The sequence below is a fragment of the Corylus avellana genome, chromosome ca3, assembly GCF_901000735.1.
Source record: "Corylus avellana chromosome ca3, CavTom2PMs-1.0".
Classification (NCBI taxonomy): domain Eukaryota; kingdom Viridiplantae; phylum Streptophyta; class Magnoliopsida; order Fagales; family Betulaceae; genus Corylus; species Corylus avellana.
Genome location: NC_081543.1, coordinates 31,311,093 through 31,331,598, shown reverse-complemented (window position 1 = coordinate 31,331,598; position 20,506 = coordinate 31,311,093). Strand labels below are relative to the sequence as shown.

The 20,506-nt window shown below is 36.7% G+C and overlaps 4 protein-coding genes across 4 annotated transcripts; 1 reads left to right on the top strand and 3 right to left on the bottom strand.

Moving 5' to 3' along the window:
- Positions 1-784: 784 nt before the first annotated feature.
- Positions 785-2,042, bottom strand: LOC132175678 (uncharacterized protein At5g39865-like). Its single transcript, XM_059587699.1, has one exon. It carries the CDS (start codon positions 1,925-1,927, stop codon positions 1,007-1,009), a length of 921 nt encoding a protein of 306 aa, XP_059443682.1. The 5' UTR covers positions 1,928-2,042; the 3' UTR covers positions 785-1,006.
- Positions 2,043-3,388: 1,346 nt separating this feature from the next.
- Positions 3,389-5,728, bottom strand: LOC132175718 (growth-regulating factor 8-like). The gene is made up of 4 exons (XM_059587739.1): positions 5,225-5,728; positions 4,663-4,836; positions 4,222-4,549; positions 3,389-4,058 (listed from the first exon to the last, which is right to left on the bottom strand). The coding sequence occupies exons 1-4, from the start codon at positions 5,574-5,576 to the stop codon at positions 3,512-3,514; spliced, it is 1,401 nt and encodes a 466-aa protein (XP_059443722.1). The 5' UTR covers positions 5,577-5,728; the 3' UTR covers positions 3,389-3,511.
- A 4,485-nt stretch (positions 5,729-10,213) lies between these two features.
- On the top strand, positions 10,214-10,540 carry LOC132174422 (probable non-specific lipid-transfer protein 3). The gene has a single exon (XM_059586082.1). The coding sequence runs from the start codon at positions 10,214-10,216 to the stop codon at positions 10,538-10,540; it is 327 nt and encodes a 108-aa protein (XP_059442065.1).
- Positions 10,541-12,767: 2,227 nt separating this feature from the next.
- LOC132175526 (protein BRANCHLESS TRICHOME) lies at positions 12,768-14,230 on the bottom strand. The gene has a single exon (XM_059587496.1). It carries the CDS (start codon positions 13,998-14,000, stop codon positions 12,954-12,956), a length of 1,047 nt encoding a protein of 348 aa, XP_059443479.1. The 5' UTR covers positions 14,001-14,230; the 3' UTR covers positions 12,768-12,953.
- Between the last annotated feature and the right edge of the window lie 6,276 nt (positions 14,231-20,506).

The following is a 20,506-nucleotide window of genomic DNA, read 5'->3' as shown; positions in this document are numbered from 1 at the left end:
TGATAGGGATATTCTTACTCCCAATGATTGTATCAATCACCAGTGTACACCATGGCAAAAATTTTCTCAGGCTATATTCATATCTCTCCTTTCTCTTTATGATCTCATTCCTATTTTTTGAGATCTGTCCAATTGGGGTTTTTAGTAAGCTTATCTTTGTTTGTTTTCTTTTCTGTTATGTTCTCTCTATAACCTCTTAATTTGTTTGAATGAATGTTGGTTTGTTTTTTTTTAAAAAAAAAAAAAAATTGATACATATTGAAGTCAATTTCTTTGCAATTGTGTAGGTTACCAAAATATATGGCTTTGGTTTGTGTTCAGTACACGAGCTAAGGTACCACACATCCTCAATTACTGATGCGACAACTCCGTCTTGTGTCCTGTACACATTTGAAGGATTGGCCTCACTACCAGCATAATCATGAAACAGGCACTCAACTTCCATCTCATATTCAGGGCCGGCGGCCAGCACCCACCAATGACCTAGCTAGCCCCAAGATGTTCCAATTGACACATCCTCCAAAAGCATTGCCAATCAGCCGGCCCTAAATGGCCCCAAGACAACTTTCTGCACCATCTCATCCTAGGAAAAAGATGTCTGCAGTATGTGGAAAGTCTTAACAACAATCATAATTGGTGCAAGATATGAATCACCCAATTTCAAAAATCTTCTCAATTGCATAAATTTATACATGTCAAGTGATTAGATACAGCTCAAATACCGTAATTTGAGCTGCTATGGAATGCAATTGAGACCATCAACTAAAAGTTAACGACATAGTGATAACTAAGCACCATATTGAACATATAATTGCGCTTACTTTTCTATTATTCCACTACATATTGAACATCTAGTGCCTTACAGATAAACCAAATTACAGCACAACAGATTATGATTTCATCACAAACTTCAAATCAGTGAAATTTGGGTACATCTTACTCTACAGATGGGGCAGAGCACCAAGCACTAGCAGATAGCATATGATCAACAAGGTAGTTGAACTGATCAGCTACAAATGGGGCAGAGCACCAAGCCATTCTCATTACATTCAGGGCACCTCACCACCACAGTGCTCCGATGCGGATGACCCACTTCCTCCTTCACCACCATCACCATTTTACAGCTCCCACTGCACTGAAAACAGGGCAAAAACCTCACATCCCCACACCCTTCGCAAACACCCAGACCTCTCTTCTTTGGAAGCCCATCAAGAAGCTCACCCAGCAAACCCTCCTCCGCCATTTTCAGCACCTCCTCCGCCCCACCCACATACCTCCCCTTCACAAACACTCTCGGAGGCACCATTGCGTCTCTCTCTGCTTTCCCTCTCATCAGCTCCCTCAGCTCCTCTCTGAACCCGCGGTCCATTGATATATCTCGCTCGGAGACAAAAAGTCCCAACCCTTGTATCACAGCCCTTACTGCATTGCACGCCTCGAAAGTCCGCCGCACGCCCCGCAACGTCGTTGTATAGATCACCACTCTGTTCTCCCCCTTGGGGGGGCATAACCTCTCGAACCTGTCCAGGACCGAAAAGGGTCTCGAAAGGTTGTCGCTTTTCATACGGTTAGGGTCGGAGTTCTCTTTGTTGGCTTTGTTCGAGTCTTTGAAGAAGCGGAAGCTGTCCGCGGTGTACTCGAGGCCGGCCATGAGTTCCCAAGAGTTGATGACCTCGGCTGGGTCCGGGCGGAGGAGGGGGGGCCTGGGCTCGGACCAGAGAGACTTAGATTCGGAAAAGAAGGAGCCGAGGGTGAACCGGGAAGGTGGGGTTGGTGGAGTTGTCGGTGACGGCGTGGATGGTGGGTCGAGAGTGAGAAGGCCATAGGTGGTGGAAGTGAGCGAGACGATGTGGTGACTCAGTGCTGAGCTCCCGAGTTGGGTGAACTCGTCGTCGTGGTTGAGCAGATTGGAAGACACACAGCCCATGTCTTTGTTCTTGGTCTTTGAGCTTCCCTTCAAATGGTCTACCGAGTTTGAACACAAAAGAGTGAGGGTGAGAGAGATAGAGAGAGAGAAAGAGAGAGGACAAAAGGTTCAGATACAAAGGGGGACTTTTTGGGAAAGGAATTTACTTTAATTTTTTTATTTTTTTACTTTAAAAGAATTAAATAATGATTCAGTGTGTAGTAAAGATATGAAAGGTGTTTGTCATTCAATTTTCAAAAATCTGTCCTGTGGCCACAAATATAGCACACAAACTTTGAGCGCTAAAATTTAATTCAAATTCAATGAGATAGTTGTCTGCCCCCAATTGGAGCCAGCCTCGTTTTGAGTGAATTTGGGTCATCTTTTTATTCAAATTTAACTTTTACTCTTTACCCAATGTCAATTACTTTTTACTATTATTCAATCAAACTTATTACACCTTTAGGCCACTAAACAGTCATTGTTTAATGCAAAACAGTCCCTAGGTGAAATTCTAATAGCCTAAGAAAGGGAGTAGGATCTATTAAACAGTTCTTTTCACTTTTTTAGAGAACAAACATACTATTCTAATATAATTAACAGGATATTTTCTAATTCATTTGAACTGGAGAGGATCCTAGTTCTTAAGCGGAGCGTAAATACGAGTAACAATTGGTGTTTATATGTTGAGTTTAGGTCGTATCGAGGTAAATTTGAAATGAAAGTTATGAAAGTAAAACACTTATTTGAAACTTTTGAAGCAATTAATTATTAAATTTGGAATGCACCTCCATTCCCATATCAAAAGTTACAAATTTTTCGACCCATATAATTTCTTGGAATGTCACTTGTTCACTTTCTGAACTTCCTTCAATGTCACAACATCAATTTCAATTAAATTGTTAGTAGAATATGGAAAGTCTTAATCTCCAACGTGCTCCAACTCAATCTAAATTGAATGCCGAAAAGAATATGAAAAGTATATATTGATATAATTTTTTTTAAAATCTCACTTACTAATTAAAAGTGACTTCTTCTCGCTTAACTGGCTTTTTCCTGAGGGCAAAGCCCTAGGTTTGACGACCCATTCCCTTCATCCCTTGGTGTGCTTGGGTTGGTATTAAACTGCCAATTGACTTCACTCATCACCTTACAGCTCTAAAGTAGAGCTCCCCCACAAGAAATGGAGGAAATTGATGCTTGGGCTTTTGATCAAGTTGGTCCATTGAGCTATAGAAGGGCTATGCCATCAAAACAAGAGTTGATGCATTTTTTTTTCTTTCTTTCCAAGTCCCATTTACTATTAGTTGGATAGGAAATTCAAGAGAAGAAAAAAAAAGATAACAGAGGTTAATGTTGTTCGGCTATAGACCTACATTTACACATGTTAACACGCAAGTGATGTTGGCAAATCAAAACAAACTGTACTCAAATTTCTAACAATTTGCTGTTCGGATTGCTAAATCGATAAATGTGCCAACCAGAAAACTTGTTTGGACAAGTAAGTTCTATATTAATTCTCTCACATTGGATGTCTGAAAGCAATGCGGATAGTAAAATTGCTAGCTAGAATCTTTATTGTGTTACTCAGCTGATTGAATTGAGTCATTTCCCACCCTCTCTGCATGGGCTTCTACTGCTGGTGGCGCCATTGCTGCAGCCAAAAGGGGATCCAGCTTTTGCAGAACCATCAATATTGCCAAGGTACAAGGCTTCTGCTAATGGTCCACCAGGTGGCGAACTCATCCACGAAAGTGAATTCATCCACGGGGATTTCATGTCTCCTCCATTCTCCCGTTCTGAACCCGAAGTTCCAGCACCCATTTGGTCATTTTTGCTTTCTTCATTAATTTCATTTCCAACACACATTGATGGTGCAAGGTCTGAAAGTGGTAGCTTTGAGCAATTGTTGTTAATTTCACCAATATTATTATTATCTCCCTCTGCTGTGGACCACGCATCAAGAAAATGCCTCTTTTGTTGCGTGTGGTTGAGGTTTAGAGCTCCTTCCAAAGTTTGCAGTCCTTGGCCATCACCCACATGTGTAACACAGTTGTTTAATTCCACATTGAACTGCATCATTTGCTGCCAGGACTCTTGTGTCGCGCCAGCCACAGGGAAGCTTTCTCCTTTCGTGAACCACTCCAAGCACCTTCACGGGCCAGGTAATAAATACACATTTATTTACAAAAAAACAAAAGCTGAAGACCCATATCACATTAATGGCTGAAGGATAAGAACAAGAATAGGAGTAAATGTTTAGGTCCTAAGATTCAGAGCAGACAGAGAAAGCATTGAAACCCCAATTCACCCACCTGGATGGTTCACATGATGTTGCAGAGACAGAGACCATGGTTGTAGGACATGGATGGTTGTGACATGTCCGGTTAAAAAAATGAGGCTTTTGATAAGGCTTGGTAGTGGCATTATTGTTGATTTCGTTGTTGTTGATGAATTGGGCTTCTGATTCCACAGGCTTTCTTGAACGGGGACGGCTTTTGTGAGAGTGTCTCTCACAGTATTTCTGATCAAGCGTTGCGTCTCTCGAGCACCGCCATTTCTTCCCATCTGTTCTCCGACACCTCCATGGCTCTGGATCCGAGTTGTTTGAGAACCCCAATTCCCAAGAACCACCATTTCCATCTGAACAGAAGAAAAGAAGAAAAGAAAAAAACCATTGCAACAAATTGTAGCCTTTTTTTAAGGAAAAAGATGACAAATTGACAAAAAGATTACAAAGATTATGAGATTCTTACAATTGGAGTGGGAGTGAGCAACATTTGAGGGACTTTTGGTAAAGGGTACGAGGATTTGAGGAGGGACAGGGACAGAGGCCATCATGTACTTGTAAGCCATAGCTTGTCTCTCAAGCTCTTGCCACTGAGCTGCTGTAAAAGGATCTCTCACATTTTCAGATGCTGCCATACCTCCTGCAAAAAAGACTACAGCTTTATACATATTTTTGTTGATGAGTAAGAATTCTATTAAACTACAAACCAGTATCTACCAAACCAATCTCCACAGAAACTAGCAACTAAAATTCTGCAGAAAAAAAAAAAAAAAAAAAACACTGCAGAAACTCGAGCAACCAACAAACAGACCATCCATCCTATACAGGGGTATTATCTGCAGAACCATATTATCTACAGAAACTATACATCAACCCAAAAAATCTCACAACTACACACTCCTGCAAAACATACTGCTTTACATATTTACCCCCGAGTTCTCCCATCCTTTACTCTTGAAATACTGAGACCATAAATCAGTAGTGAATTAGCTAGAGCCATGAGTATAGTGAGAAAAGAAGAACTTTACCTGAGGAATTGAAGGTAAAAATATCAGTGTTGGAGGGATTCAGAGGCTTTGGCACCACTGCAGCTCTAGCACCAGAACCAGCATCAGCACCAACAACAAGATCGTATATATCCCTCATAGGCGCCACTTGGTTACTTGTGTTACAGAACATATGCCTACCACCACCGGTTTCCCAACCAAAACCACCATTGCTGGGCAGAGCTTCATGAGAAGGATGATCATGATGTGGCATCACCATCATCATCTTCTGAGGAAATGATTGAGCAGGTTGCATCCTCAAACCCAACCCAACATCGCACTCTGTTGCTGTTGCTTCCTTCACCCAACCCACTAACCCGTTTCTTGTCTCCATGAGATCAAAAACCCACCTTTCCCATCAACCACTCTACTCTTAGCCCCAAATGGAAAATAGGTTATCTTAAGACTCAAGCTAGCTCTTTCACTCTCTGCGGGACTTCTAAAACTTATGTATGTGAGACTTGGGAGTCCTTAAATCATATCCCACATCCGAAGTAGATGCGAATGAAGAATATTTCGTTATTAGACTTTGTTATAAAAATAAGGGAAATACGGAAAACGAAATTACTCCTCAAGTGTGTTACAAAGTCACTTCCCTTAAAAAAAAAATAGGGTTAAATACCAAATACCCCTCTGGGGTTTGGTAACTTTATTTTTATCTCTCTGAAGTTTCATTTTTATCACAGGACCCCCCCTGCGGTTTTGATAAAGGACCAAGTTAGTCCATCTGTTAGTTGACCGTTATGACTGACACGTGGACCAATCAGATGTTGACACGTGGCACATATTTAATTTTTTTAAAATTAAAAAAAAAAGAAAAGAAAAGAAAAAAAAATTGGGGGTGGCCATCTGGCCGGATGGGGGTGGCCGAGCCACCCCTGGTGCCCAGGGGGTGGCCCGAGCCACCCCCAAATTTTTTTCTTTTCTTTTTTTTCTTTTTTTTTTAAAAAATATACATTTTTTTTAATTTAAAAAAAAAATTAAATATGTGCCACGTGTCAACATCTGATTGGTCCACGTGTCAGTCATAACGATCAACTAACAGATGGACTAACTTGGTCCTTTTTCAAAACCCCAGGGGGGTCTTGTGATAAAAATAAAACCTCAGTGGGATAAAAATAAAGTTACCAAACCCCAAGGGGGTATTTGGTATTTAACCTAAAAAAATATTTGCCCCCACTAAATAAAATGGTATGCAATTGGGTTATAACAAATTTTTCTCTAGGATACAATGAAACCTAGAAATTTCGGTTATGTACAAATGAAATTAAAATCCGAAAATACCTTCAAATTTTCTATCCCAATCAGAGACAAGAAAAAATATATATTCAAATTTTAAAATTCAAATAATGATATAAAAAGAATTGAATATCAGAGAGTACTTAATTATCTCTAAAACTTATCAGATAATTTCAAATTTCAAAAACTTGAATTTTCGAAATGTAAGCTGTTATATATTCAACTGCTATTAAACTATTGTAAACCACTAAATCCAACTGGTACTTAATTCTGACCGTTAGATTAAATAATTATCTTAATTATTTAATCTCAATCATTAGATCAACAGTCTAGTAGATTCAACCACTGGATCTACTTAAGAAGCATCATATGCTTTAGATCAAACCATTAAATCAAACAATCTTGATCGTTCAAAAATGAATGGTCATGATTAGATCGCTCCGAGCTCCGATGCTTCATGCCAAGTGCGCCACTAGCGCCTTACAGTCCACGCCATGCGCACCTCCGGTGTTTTCCACCATACTATAACATGCACTAGAGTGTATCATAGCATAACTCATTTAATAGCTTAAGTTTGTTGGGCCTTATAAATGACAACAAAATTTTCTATCTTCCCAATAGGAATGGGATCTTCAGGATTTAGTTCATGGTCAAGATCTCTTTAAAGAGATCCAACGACTACAAAGATACCACGTGTCTCACTTATTCAAAAATAATAAAATATTATTTAATGTTTTTTTAAAAAATAAAATAAAATAATTATTTTTGTTTTTTGATATGGCCCTTGGGGGTGGTCGGACTACCCCCAAGGGCGACCGTTTGGCCTAAAGGTGACTTCGACCACCCCATGGCACTTGGATGGCCTTCCTTTTTTTCATTTTTTTTTTTTGGATTTGGCTCTTGAGGGTGGTCGAAGACACTTTCAGGCCAAACGATGGCCCTTAGGGTGGTACGGCCACCGCCAAGGGCCAAATCTATATATATATAGGATGGCCCTTGGGGGTGGCTTCAGCCACCCCAAATCGAAGCCACCCCCAGATCAGCCGATCTGGGGTGGTCAAAGCCACCCTCAAGCCAAACGGTGGCCCTTAGGGGTAACCACCCCTAAGAGTCATATCAAAAACAAAAAATAATTATTTTATTTTATTATTTATTTTTAAAAAAATATTAAAAAATATTTATTATTTTTTAATAAGTGAAACACGTGGCATCTTTATGGTCGTTGGATCTTTGAAAGAGATCTTGACCATGAACTGGATCCTCTCCAATCCATTTTATCTCATTCCTTTCCAATGTAACACAATCTTCATTCAATACTCTTTAAAATCTTCCATTTAAAACACTCCCATGACACAAAATAATATATATATATATATTGAAAATATTTCAACAAACTTAAATCTATAAATCTAAAGGAAAACTTCACTTACCCTTAAATTGTCATTCTTTTTGCGTTGTTCTTTCTAAAAGTTCAAAATTTCTTAATTTAGTGTATCAAACTTTTAATTTTTTTTAATGTCCCCCATCTGTTAGGATTTTCCGTTAAATCCCAACAAAATTTTCAAAATACTCTATTTTTTTTTAAAAAAAAAAAATTTAAATTTTTTTTGCAAAGATTAAGGCATGAATATTTTTGCAAATATAGTTAAATTTAGACCAACACCTTAATCTTTGCAATTTTTTTTCCTAAAACAAATGAGGGTATTTTGGAAGAAGTTAACAGATGGGTGAGATTGCAAACAATTGAAAGATGAATATACTAGGGAAAACTTCACTTTGGACTCTTGAATTACCATCCGTTTTGACATTCCCCAAAAACTTCAAAACCTCCCAATTTAAACCCCTGAACTTTCAATTAAAGACAATTTGAACCCCTCTGTCCAATTTTGCCGTTAAAACTCTTAAAAAGACAAAATTACCCTTCAATTTTCTTTTTATTAAAAAAGTAAAAATTGAAAAATAATATGAAATTTTTTTTTTGAAAAAAATGGTCACAAGGTGGCCCAACTGTTGGTCACCTTGTATTTTTTTAATTTTTAATTTGAAATTTTATAAAAATGTCAGGGGTATAAACGTCATTTTCTAACTTGTGTCATTTAAAATCTGACCTAGGGGTTCAAATTAACTGCAATTGAAAGTTGAATAGTTCAAATTAAGAGATCTTGAAGTTTGGGGGGCAAGTCAAAACGGATGGTAATTTAGGAGTTCAAAATGGAGTTTCTCCAATATACTAAACTGAGAGAAATTAAACTTTAAGAGACGTATTGTAAAAGTCATGACCATTCACCCAAATTTTTAAGCGTACAATATTTATATAAGACCAAGACCTCATTTAGAAAAGTAAAAATATTTATCTTCTCAACACAACTTTATCATAACCTTATCTCACTCTAACGTGAAAGAAACAAGTGGTGAGATGCATTAATTTCAGGCTTGTAAAATACGGTAGACGAAGACCCGAAAGTTAGGTTGTCCCCTCCCTCTGTTTTTTAACAAATTATCTCTTCATCGATAAAACAATAAAATATCGCTAAATGCTCTATATAATACTAAAGATACAATTTAGAATTTTTATAACTCAAACATTATCTATGATATACACAATTATCTACAAAAAGTCATCGTTCCAATTAGTTTTAGATCTACAACAATTCTAATGAATCATGTCTCTATCCGCTGCCAGATTATTGATTCTTTGGCTTCCATTTTTTTTTTTTTTTTAATTTTTTAATATCTACTACTAGTGCTTTATCAATCGTTGTCTCTACCATAGTGACAATTTTTCTTTATGCCTAATAACTCATCCGTTATCAGTGTATGGTTTGTTCACAGAAAATGAACCATAAGAAAACAAAAGACCGACGGGAAACCAATTCCGTTATTCTTGAGGATTCGTGAAAACAAAGCTGAAAAAAACAAATAAAACTTCATCACATAGATCGCTACTAAAAGCAGATCTAGAGATAATATATTCTTATTTAAAAACAATGAAAATACAATAATAAAAACCCAACACACCATCATACGTTTCATGCGCCACGTGCCGCTATAATGCACCCTGATGACCATTGATATCATGAAAGATGATATCATGCGGCAAATAGGTAATGTTAGAAGTCTCTCGTGTCACTAAAAAAATGAGTTAGTTTTTATAATTATTATTTGATCAAAATTTAATAGTGATTTAAAAGCTGCACAATTTTTGAAATGACACAAAAAGAAAAACAATAGTGACTTCTAGCATTATTTAGGACAAATGTTACGAGCTGACGAAGAACGATATATATATATATATATTAACCTTGTCAATTTGGTTTTCCATTATTGAGCTTGTTAAGTTATTAACTTATTATTATTGCCATAACAGGGAAAGGGAATTAAAATTATGTAGATATTGGCAAGCAGATCGAGTTTCTTGTGATCACAGTGGTTTATAAATTAGAGAATTTAGAATCACGATGCGGTGAAGGCCGGGTGTTGGAGTTCTTCACGTACGTCACCTTTCTGTATAACCTTAATTTTCATGATACTAACAAACTATGACATGAAAATCTTTTTTCGGCGCAAAAACTGGCCTCAACATGCATACAAAACTTGGAATCATCAGAACCTGTATGTACACCTATATATATATAAACACCACTTGAAGAACAGATTCAAGCTAATTACTCCAATCACCAAGTAAATTAATATTTAAAAGCCTAACTAATTACCATGAGTCACCTAGCAGCCATGGTCTTAGCAATTGTCCTTTTGCTGGTTTTCGGCTCAGCCATGGCTTCACCGCCCACCTGTGATGACCTCAAAGAAGAAATGGCTCCTTGCCTTTCTTACTTTGGAAAACGAGTTTCCCAGCCAACCGAAACTTGTTGCAGTGGTCTCAAATTCGTCGGCCGCTACCTCAACGATCAGAATAATCGCAAGTTCGTCTGTGACTGCTTTAGGGCGGTGGCAAAACGGCTCGGGCGGCCGGTCGATGATCGGTTCATTGGTCTTCCTAACAAGTGTGGACTGTCTATAAGAATGCCACCTGTCTCTCTTGGCAACGTTGTTTGTTGAATGTAGAACAAGCTGCTAGAATTTGGCCATTCAATAACATTTCTGGATCATGTCCAACATGATGGCCTTTTCTATACTATCAAGAATAAAGTATTTCTCGGTTTGCTTTTCTCATTTGCCTAAACCAATCTTTAATTTCTTCTTCTTAGTTTTCTTATTCCGATATATACACAAATACAAATACAAGAAAGGAAATTCAAATTAGATTTGAGAAATATTATTTTACATTCTCCCAACATTCTTAGCTTACTCTAAGAAATAAGAATGAATCTTGAAATAATTTCAATTAGTGTCTCAACAGTATCACGACTCACGAGTGTGATGTGATCATAATGTTTGTTTATATGAATGCACGTTCTCAATTGATGTTAAAGCGAATCTAACTCTTTGAAAATTATAGAATTTTGAATATAAAATATACTACGTTTAAGGTACATGTGTATGTGTCTTGTTATTATGTGGGTAGTCTAGTCAAGAAAAACTGTAGAGAGATAGGAAAATATAGGCTGTGGTAATTTGTTGGAAGTGTACGTCGGTAACGTGCATTCTGATGCTTAAATCGGTAAAAAAATTCTTTAAAACAAGAAGTTGAGAAAAATACTTAAAGAGTTATACTTGTTATAATGGGCTCTTATTTATAGTGGAGGAGATATAACCATGTAGCATCAAGCTGGAGAGCATCCTGTGAGTACGGACTGCCCTACTTAGACGTCGGACATCCTTTCAATATGGCTTGCTCCTCTTGGAAGTTTGAAATCCTATTAGTATGAATTGTCCTAATTAAGCGTGTGACAAACATTATTGTTGTGACGCATGTTGTGACAAAAAAATATTCTCCTTTGTAGGCAGTTGTTAGATTGGTCATATTGTTTGTCATATAATACGCAATTGTCAGTAACCCTACTGTTTGTCTTGAAGCACTTGACGGGTTGGGCTGCTAGCAAGTGACTCTTCTAGGGGGAGAGTAGGCTAACCCAATAGTAGTATTAGTCCTCACCTACTGACAAACACGTACAATCCAACCCGAAGGGTAAATGGGCCTTGTTGGGCCTGTTAGGCCGAAAGGGCGCGACATGGGCTGAGGCAATTCATATTCTGATATGGCATACTCAAAACATGCATGCTGCTGAAAAGGCTTAGAAAAAACAAAATGCTTGTCGCTGAAAGGTACTGGGTTCCCAATCACTGCTCCATTGAAGAAACAATAGAAGTAAAACAAGTACCATCAACTTTATATCTCATTACAGGCAACTAAACTGTACTATGTTTCTAATTCGGTGAGATTGACATTAAGGTAAAAGAGACATAAAATGGGAACTGAATCAAGGGGATATGAACCCCAAAAGTAAGGCCACTTTTCCACAAAGATGCCAGGGAGTCAAGCCATCACAGCTTTCATCAATTAGCTTTCATTAGGAATGATTATTTGTGTTTTGGAACTGTGTTTAGTTCATGGAATTTGATCAAATGCCATAGCTGTTCTTGCTTTCCCATACATTATTAAATTGTATATAATCATAGGCAGGCTGAAGAATCTTCTTTTTTACCAAAACTGTCATGGACCGGGCTCGATCGAGTGCAATGATCATATGCAATAAACAACCTTATGTGAGAGGCTATTTGGGTCTTACTTATTCACGTTGTTCAGAAAATTGTCCAAATAGGTGGAGCTCGAACAGCCTCAACATGAGACTGCTTGTCCACTGCATATATTGTAAGGAATTCCCATCCGCTTATCACTTACATAATACTCGCATTGAATAGAAAAAAATAATAATAATAATAATAAAAAAAAATAAAAAAAAAATTCAAAATTATTGGCCTAAATATTCGAATTTTGTTTGTTAATATGTTTTTAGGTTTTTTTTTTTAAAAAAAAAAAAAAAAAAAAATTGAAATAGTGTTCTAAAAGAAAAATTGAAGATTTCAATGAATCTTTTACTTAAAAGAAAAATTCTTTATTTTCCCCTCTTCCATAAAATCTGTTGAATATATTTATTCTAGTCGAGGGCCATAAAACCCCTTGCTGTAAAAGTCAAGCATGAGCACGTGTGCAAGTGTCTTCAGAAGTTAAAAAGAAATATTAAGCCTTTAACAGATCTTGCAATAACACCTAATGCTCAGATCCAAAGGAACACTTTACTGATCATTTTAACTTCTAATAATAGTCTGCAAACATTCAAACAAATACTTTTATATTATCATAAACAAACTTTCAATTGAAACAAACTCAAAACATATTTACTTCATTCAATTCTGATGATTTTTCAAACCAGTAAATTTGGGGTTCTGGGTGCTGGCCCTGTTGAAAAAACAATATCAAACAAATAAAAAGTAAATATTACAGATTAAAACCAAACAAAATTTATCAAGACACAAAGAGGTGAGAAGAACAAGGGACTTCATATGATCTTCAACTCATAATAAGATTATTGGATCGGATAGGACTCCTTTGTTTGAGCAGAATCCTTAGTTGAGCCTGCTGGCACTCCAGCTTTGTGCCCCAAGGCTTACTTTTGGATCCAATTGCTCGAACAACTCTTGGAAATTCAACAAACCCTTTGATCCCTCGCTTTATGTGAGGATTCTCAGGTTCTGGTGAGGCTTTTCTCTGATTTGTCATGAATGAAACACCAACCTTATCGATATTACAAGATTTCAAGCCCAAAACAATAGCATCTGCATCTGCATCTGCATCATTACAAGCTGATGACTTCTCACTTGTGGATTCCCTTGAATCAATCCCACTATTATCATTGCAAGCTGACTGTTTGAACTTCCCTGAAAAGCTAGAAAAAGCATAAGAAGCATTGGTGGTTCCTGGAGGATTATCTTCTTGATTCTTTTCCTTAGACTCCTCCAATTCCAACAGCTTCTCTTCGAACAGAATCTTTGCCTCAGTGAGCTTCATCTGAACTCTCTCTTCCCTCAACACCTCAGCCATCCTGAGCATCTTTCTTTCTTCTTCCATCTCTCTCTTCATCCTACTGATCTCTGCTTTATCAGATGAAATTTCTTTGGCAAGCTCTTCACACACCCTCTCCATTGCTTCTCTTCCTCTTCTCTCCTCAGAAAGCTCTTTGGCTAGCCTCTTATTCATTGACTCTGCCTTCTTACGTGTCTTGCGTTCATATTCAAGCTTGGTCTTCAATTCGATGATCTGGGTTTGAGCATATTCAAGCTCGGACTCCATGATGGGCCTGAAGAAGGTTAAATCCCAGAAAGAGGCAGCAATCTTTCGAGTAGAGCGATGAAGGTGTAGGTGATGAAAGTGCTTGTCACTTTGACATTGCTGATGCTGCTGTTGTTGTTGTTCTTGTGGATGAAGCTGAGGATAATAAAATGGATTTTCGTACAGTTTCCAGCTGGGGCAACTGGAGGTGGTGATGGGTTCGGAAGAAATGGTTTCATTTCTGGGATTTGCTGGGCTACTGATCATCATCATCATCATCTCCTCCATGTCCTTCTACTTGTTTCTTTATATGTTGTGTGCTTTTCTTTGAAGACTTTTGCTTTCTCCTTTGCTGCTTCCTTTTTCTTTTCCTTTTTCTAATGGGGATTTTCCCTGTCAGGAAAGTAATAGGAGTAGGCCCATTTGATCCTGGAAATTGCTTTCAAGATGTGGATTGCAAAAGGGAAAGGGATACATCACATGCACCTCATCCTTGTTAATTCTGAGGTGGAGGCTAGTCTTCCTTCTCTCTTTCTCTGCCATTTCTTAATGAATGTGTCCTGTTTATTTATTTCCCCAAACCAGCTACTTCCACAGTGATTCATCTAGAGTGATTAATGCAAGGGAGGCCCCCCATATGCCAGTCATTACTATTTGGTCAACTCAATTGAAAGAAATCCAACAGGAACATATAAATGAACTGGTTTCTTGTCTCTGTTCTTTGTCAATCTTAAACTGACAACAGTTCCAACAAAGTAGGTTTTCTGAAAAGAAAAATTGCAATCTCACCTAAAAGCTCAAAACTAATATGGTTAGAGACTTGAGTCTACTGAAACCATGTAAGTTGCAAACTCAATTCAATCAACAGTGTGTTATATATAACAAATCCAGATTTGATGCTGCAACTATACACTGCCAGTTGCCCTGACCATTGCATCAAGAGCTAAACCTCTTGAGCATAATTAAACTAGGGTTGATATTTGATACACAACCAACCCAAGCTCAAATCGGCCCAATAATATCATTCCCGTGACTGCGGAAAATGGGTAAGCCTGCAAAGCACCGTATCACTTTTTCCACTTAGCCAAATCATAATCCCAATGTTGTCAGCCATATTACTAGGAGAATCATGCCAGAACCGATGAGGGGGCGCCATGCTCCTTCTGGCACAGTAGCAGGTGACATGTAATCCCACCTAAGTCGTGCACGCCATCGGAGAAAACAACAAGGAGCATCCCTTATCGAAGCTGGTAGCCAAATGTCATGGACAACCCACATACGACCCAACTTCGACCAAAAATTAAGGTAAGACACAAAAAACGCACAATGTTACCCATTCTCGCCGAGTTTAGTTCATTTTTTTGGTGGTTCTACTCCACTGATTTCGGCATTAGAGGTACCCTGCAGGCCCAATCGGCGAGCCTTTGTGCTGATTCTTCTCTCCTTGCAGGTATTAAAGGCTTTTTGGTCCTGAATTCGGCATGGCAGATTTCAACCATCATCAATATTTAATAACTCTACCTACTCTTCATACTGAGATACACCACCCAAGCAAGGCAATTAATTACCATGGGGCAATCATTCGTTTACCACAACCCCACATGAAGCACTGGTGATGCAAGTGAGCATCTTTCTCAAATGTTCCTCAGAAGCAACAAAAGCAGGCCTTGTTTATATAATTAATTATTTATTTTCTCCCATAATTTACAAAATGATCTTCTAAGAATAAAAGGGTTTGGGAAGCTCCATAAGCTTAGTGAGAAAAACTCCTTTGTTTGTTTATAATACGTTTTTGGATCACACAAATAAAAAATGATCTGCTGGGATTCCACAAGACAAATACATCAAATGAGCTCTCTCACCTTCGATCAAATTCGGCATCCAACCAATGTTTCTAAGTCCTGAAAAGTTGACAACGAAATGACGTTGTAGGCTAACTTGAGGGTCCCAACAATCATCTACTCATTCTGCAGGCTCAACATGGCTGTCTCCCTCTATTGTTTTTTATGCTCCATTGGTTTATAAACTAGTTTATTCAACAACATTGGATAAATTATCATTTATCTCCGTCCAATATTAAAAATATTTAATTAAAATAAAAAGTGAATTGACGAAAATAATGTTCAAATTTATGACTTTTGCTCTGATATACTGGAACTAAGTAAATAACCTCTTATATCAAAAAGCTTAAGTTGGTAGGTAAATGTGAATTTAATTATTTAATTAATATTTTAACAACATTTTTCTTATTCCCAATATACCATATTACAAATATCCGTAACAAAATCAAAAAAATTTAACATGAACTAGGAATTCCAAACTTAAGCTCGTACATGATTGACGACTTTCATTCTAAAAGGATTAACTAAATAGTTAAATACTTTATTTACCCTTGTGGTTTTAACTTTTTTATTTTTTGACCCATAGACAAAGATGGTTCTTCCCTCAAAATTTCGTCTAAAATTTGACACAATGCCATGTTAGCACCAATCACGGTTTGACACGTGTCTACATAATTAATTAATTAAAAAAATAATTTTTTTAATTAAAAAACATTAAAATTTTATATTTAATTAAAATTTTAAAAAAAAATTAAATTTAGAAAAGAAAAAAGTTTGGGGGTTGGTGGTTTGGCCACCCCAAGGGCTTTTCGGCAAAATTGTTTTTTTTTTTTTTCAATTGGCCCTTGGGGGTGCCTGAACCACCCCCAAGGTTGGTCTGGGGTGGCCGAACTACCCCCATAGCCCGAGCCACCCCCAAGGGCTTTTTGGCAATTTTTTTTTTCAATTGGCCCTTGGGGGTGATTGGCCACCTCCAAACTGACCAGTCTGGGGGTGGCCGAACCACCCCCATGGCCAAAGGGGGTGACCATTATTTTTTTTTAAAAAAAAATTAATTAAATATAAGTTTTTTAATTAATTAATTATGTGGATATGTGTCAAACTGCGATTGGTGCTGACGTGGCATTCCGTCAAATTTTGAACGGAGGGACCATCTCTGTCTTTAAGCAAACCAGATAGGCCTCTTGAAATAAAAAAATAAAGAAGTTAAACCACATGAGTAAATAATATATTTAACCCTTAATTAAATTACATTTAAAACTTTTAACATCATTCATAAAGTCTAATCTCGTATAATAACTAATCAATATAAGATTTGAGTATAGTTCACTCACGCGATTCATCTTTTCAATATAGAATAAAGTGATTCATCTTTTCAATAATATAGGCTAACTTTATGATATATACTACTATAGATAAAAAGAAAAGAAGAGAAAAAAAAAATGCCCTCTATGTGGATACGGTTTAGTACAGGCCCATGGCACATGCACAAGAAAGTTGTCTAGGCTCAGCTGCTCCAGAAATACTTGTGCAGTTAGCCGAGGTAGACAGCTCACTGGTGGTTGTGGTGGCATGTCTACTCTGTGGAGCAGCTGAGAGCACAGAGATTGGAGGACGCTTTCGGACATCAACAAAGTGGCTTTGAGCAACCTTGGCATTTTCTGTTGAAGGAGGGTTGTCAAGCTTGTATAAAGAAAGATGTATAATAAATCCTTGATTGCTGTTCTTGAACCTCTTTACCATGCTAATAAGATTAAGGAATTCTCCAACATAATGGGTTTCAACTTTTCATTGGCAAATCGAGAGTTGCTTGCTCGTTAGAGCAACGGGTTTTCTAAAGTTTAATTCGTTGCTTGTTTTGATGCGTGACGGCTTTTTAAAGCTCAATTTGTTGCTCGTTCTAACGCGCAATAGTTTTCTAATGTTGGCAGCTCAATCTGTTGTTTGTTCCTTATTATTTTCATTCTCCATCCGAATCTCTAGACCAAATACATTCTGCATTTTATCTATAATGTTTGTCCAAACGTAAGGAAGCACGATAGATGGATCCTTAAGTCTTTTTTTTTTTTTTAACAATTTTTTCTCTTTCTCTGTCTCTTTCTTTATTCATTCGTCTCAGTTTCTCTCTCATCATAAGCAAGTATATGTTTAGAAAATGAAATAAAAGAAAAAAAATAAAGCAAAAATACCTAAATGTTATTGAGAAAAAAAACATAAATACTCTGATATAGAGTGCAAATCGACTAAAATAAGAAAAAGTAGTTTTTGATTTAGTTGTTTTAGATAAAAAAGTAGATAATCCATTGTTAAGCAAATGCCACAATGACCATAAGTAACTATAATTAACTTTTGATTATCACCCTAGGGTTGCCCTTTTTTTTTTTTTTTGCTCTAAAAAAGCCCACTGCATCTTGGAGAAGCTTGAAAATGAGGTTTTTTCAAAAAATCTCTTTTAGTTTTCTATAAAGAAAAGCTCTATTTTCCCACCTAATATATTTGGTGATCATTTAGAAAATGGGAAGATACCCCTAACACCGCTATAAGGCAAAATCAAGGAAGTTCTTCGAAGCTTCAAGGATCATGGCTTTTCGTGTGATAACCAATCTATAGTAAACACATGAAATCCCAAAAGTAAATAAGGAAAAATTTCAAAACTAGGGGAGGCCATGGCCTCTCTCCCATTTATGATATTTTTTTTTTTTATAGGATTTAACAAATTTTTTTAGCAAAATTTTTTTTGTCCAATTGGACAATTAAGTGAAAAACGGATTAATTGTTTTTAGAATTATTAAGATATTCTACCAACTAGATTTCTTCAAATCTCAACCCCTGTTTTTATATTAAAGAGAAATTAAATAGGGAAACGTTTACCATATCAACGTCTATCACTTCATTATTTACCATATTTGTCACCTAAATAACCTCAAAATTGTTAAAAAAAAAAAAATCATATCCATGACATGTAAATCACTTCTCATAAAGTGCAAAGCCATTAGTTTTTATTGCATTACAATTTTAAATTGCATAAAATTCCTAGTTTACTTGAAATGGCTGTTATCTGGAAGGTACTGTGAAAGATTAAATTTTGGGTGACAATTTTTCATGTTTGCGTATTAAGTTCGGGTCGTAACCCAATTTATTTAGTTAACTAGTCAAACCCCTAAATTCCTGCCCTTAGAATTTAGCACATTAAAATTATTGTCCACCCCTTCTTTTTATTTTGTACATGATAAGTTTACTCGTCACCGATAATGTCAACTTCTGAAACCATGAGGTGGGGCAACTATTTTTAAAAGCCGAGAATGAACTAAGGACAATAAATTGATATCTTTTTAGCATACATCAATCTATAAAATATTTTCATAATAAACCAAACCCCTCAAATGACAACAGACAACCAAGAAGTTCTTGGTTGGTAAGAAATGTTGGATTGTACTGGGTTTCTTTATTGTACTCGGCTTACATAAGCAAAAGGTCGAGAAAAATGCTTAGTGTATTACAACTTTTTAACAAACTCGTGGCAGTATCTTAACGCTAAAAAAATTAAGCAACATTTGACAAGTAAATTTAATTGTCTAGTAACTCACGTGGTAAGTGCTACATAAATTGTCATGTAAATTTGCAAGGAATTCGTAATAAAACACTATAGTATCCCTAACGACACTCAAAAGTCGAATAGTCAACTTGCACCTATTAACTCAGAATTAAATGCATAAGATTGAAAATACATAGTGAAAGCAACCCCTCAACTACTGAATATACAGTATATACTAGTCAAAATTCCTGAATTAATTCTCATAATAACAAATTAAAATCCAAAGTTCAGATGGCAAAGAAGGTCAAGGCCATACATCAAACTAATAGACTGCTAAGATCATAAAACCAAAACTTTCCAGATAAGGCCAAATTAGAAAAGATCAAAGCAAAAATGGTTTCAACCCCATATCCATCCTCGTAAGAGAAACCCCTCAAACAATCTAGGCAGCTAAGGCAGTTCTTACAGCGACAACCTGGGCTGATAAATTACATACTTGCTAACTTAGAAGTGACAACGAAGGGATTTGCATCCAGTATGGCATGAGCCTCGGCTGTTTGGTAGTGAGATTAAATATAATCAGAAAACAAATCTGAAATTTATACATAGTACCTTAAGAACAATTCCAAATCAAAACCTACACCTGTAATCTCACTCTCGAAGCCAATTTGTGCAATGATAACACCTAACTTTTCAATTTCAACCATAAATCATATCTTTGCACAAGAAGCATGTTAACCTATGCATTCTGCCATCATCAACTACAGTTAGAAGGACGAATACAGCACAGCACCACTAGGTGAGGATTCCGACTTACCTATTTGCTGAAAAAAAAAATACTCAAAACTTCTAGAGATGTCTACATGCATCGAATGAAAGATAATGAATAAATTTTCTGATATATAAAAAAAAAAAAACACACAAATGCATATATAGTTTTGTCCACCAACAGTCTACTATCCTTATAAATTTCTTCATTCATTCTCTGGCAGAAAATTGTGATCTCAAGCTGATTTTTCAAATGCCGATGCTACTGTTAGAGCTAAGTGATGCTATTTGCTGACAAACTGAAATACCTTACAAGATCATGGAAAAACTTATGACACTGGTTACCTCTCTCAGACAATGTCAACTTCAAAGAGAGGCATCTCTTAGCCAAGGGGGAGGAGGGAAAGAAGGTCAACACAACTTGTATAGTTAACACTCAGTAGGTTGTACTAAATGCATTTGTCCATGTAACAATTAGAATAAATGTTCTCAAGCTGAATAACATTTTTCGTTTTCAAGGTGAAATGATGGGCATAATTCATTTCAGTCACGGTAACTTAAGCTAGTTAGAAGTGATTCAGAGTGATCTTTATATAAATTTTTTTTTTTTTTGGTTCAAGTATGAGAAAGACCTTCATTTGATTTACTTT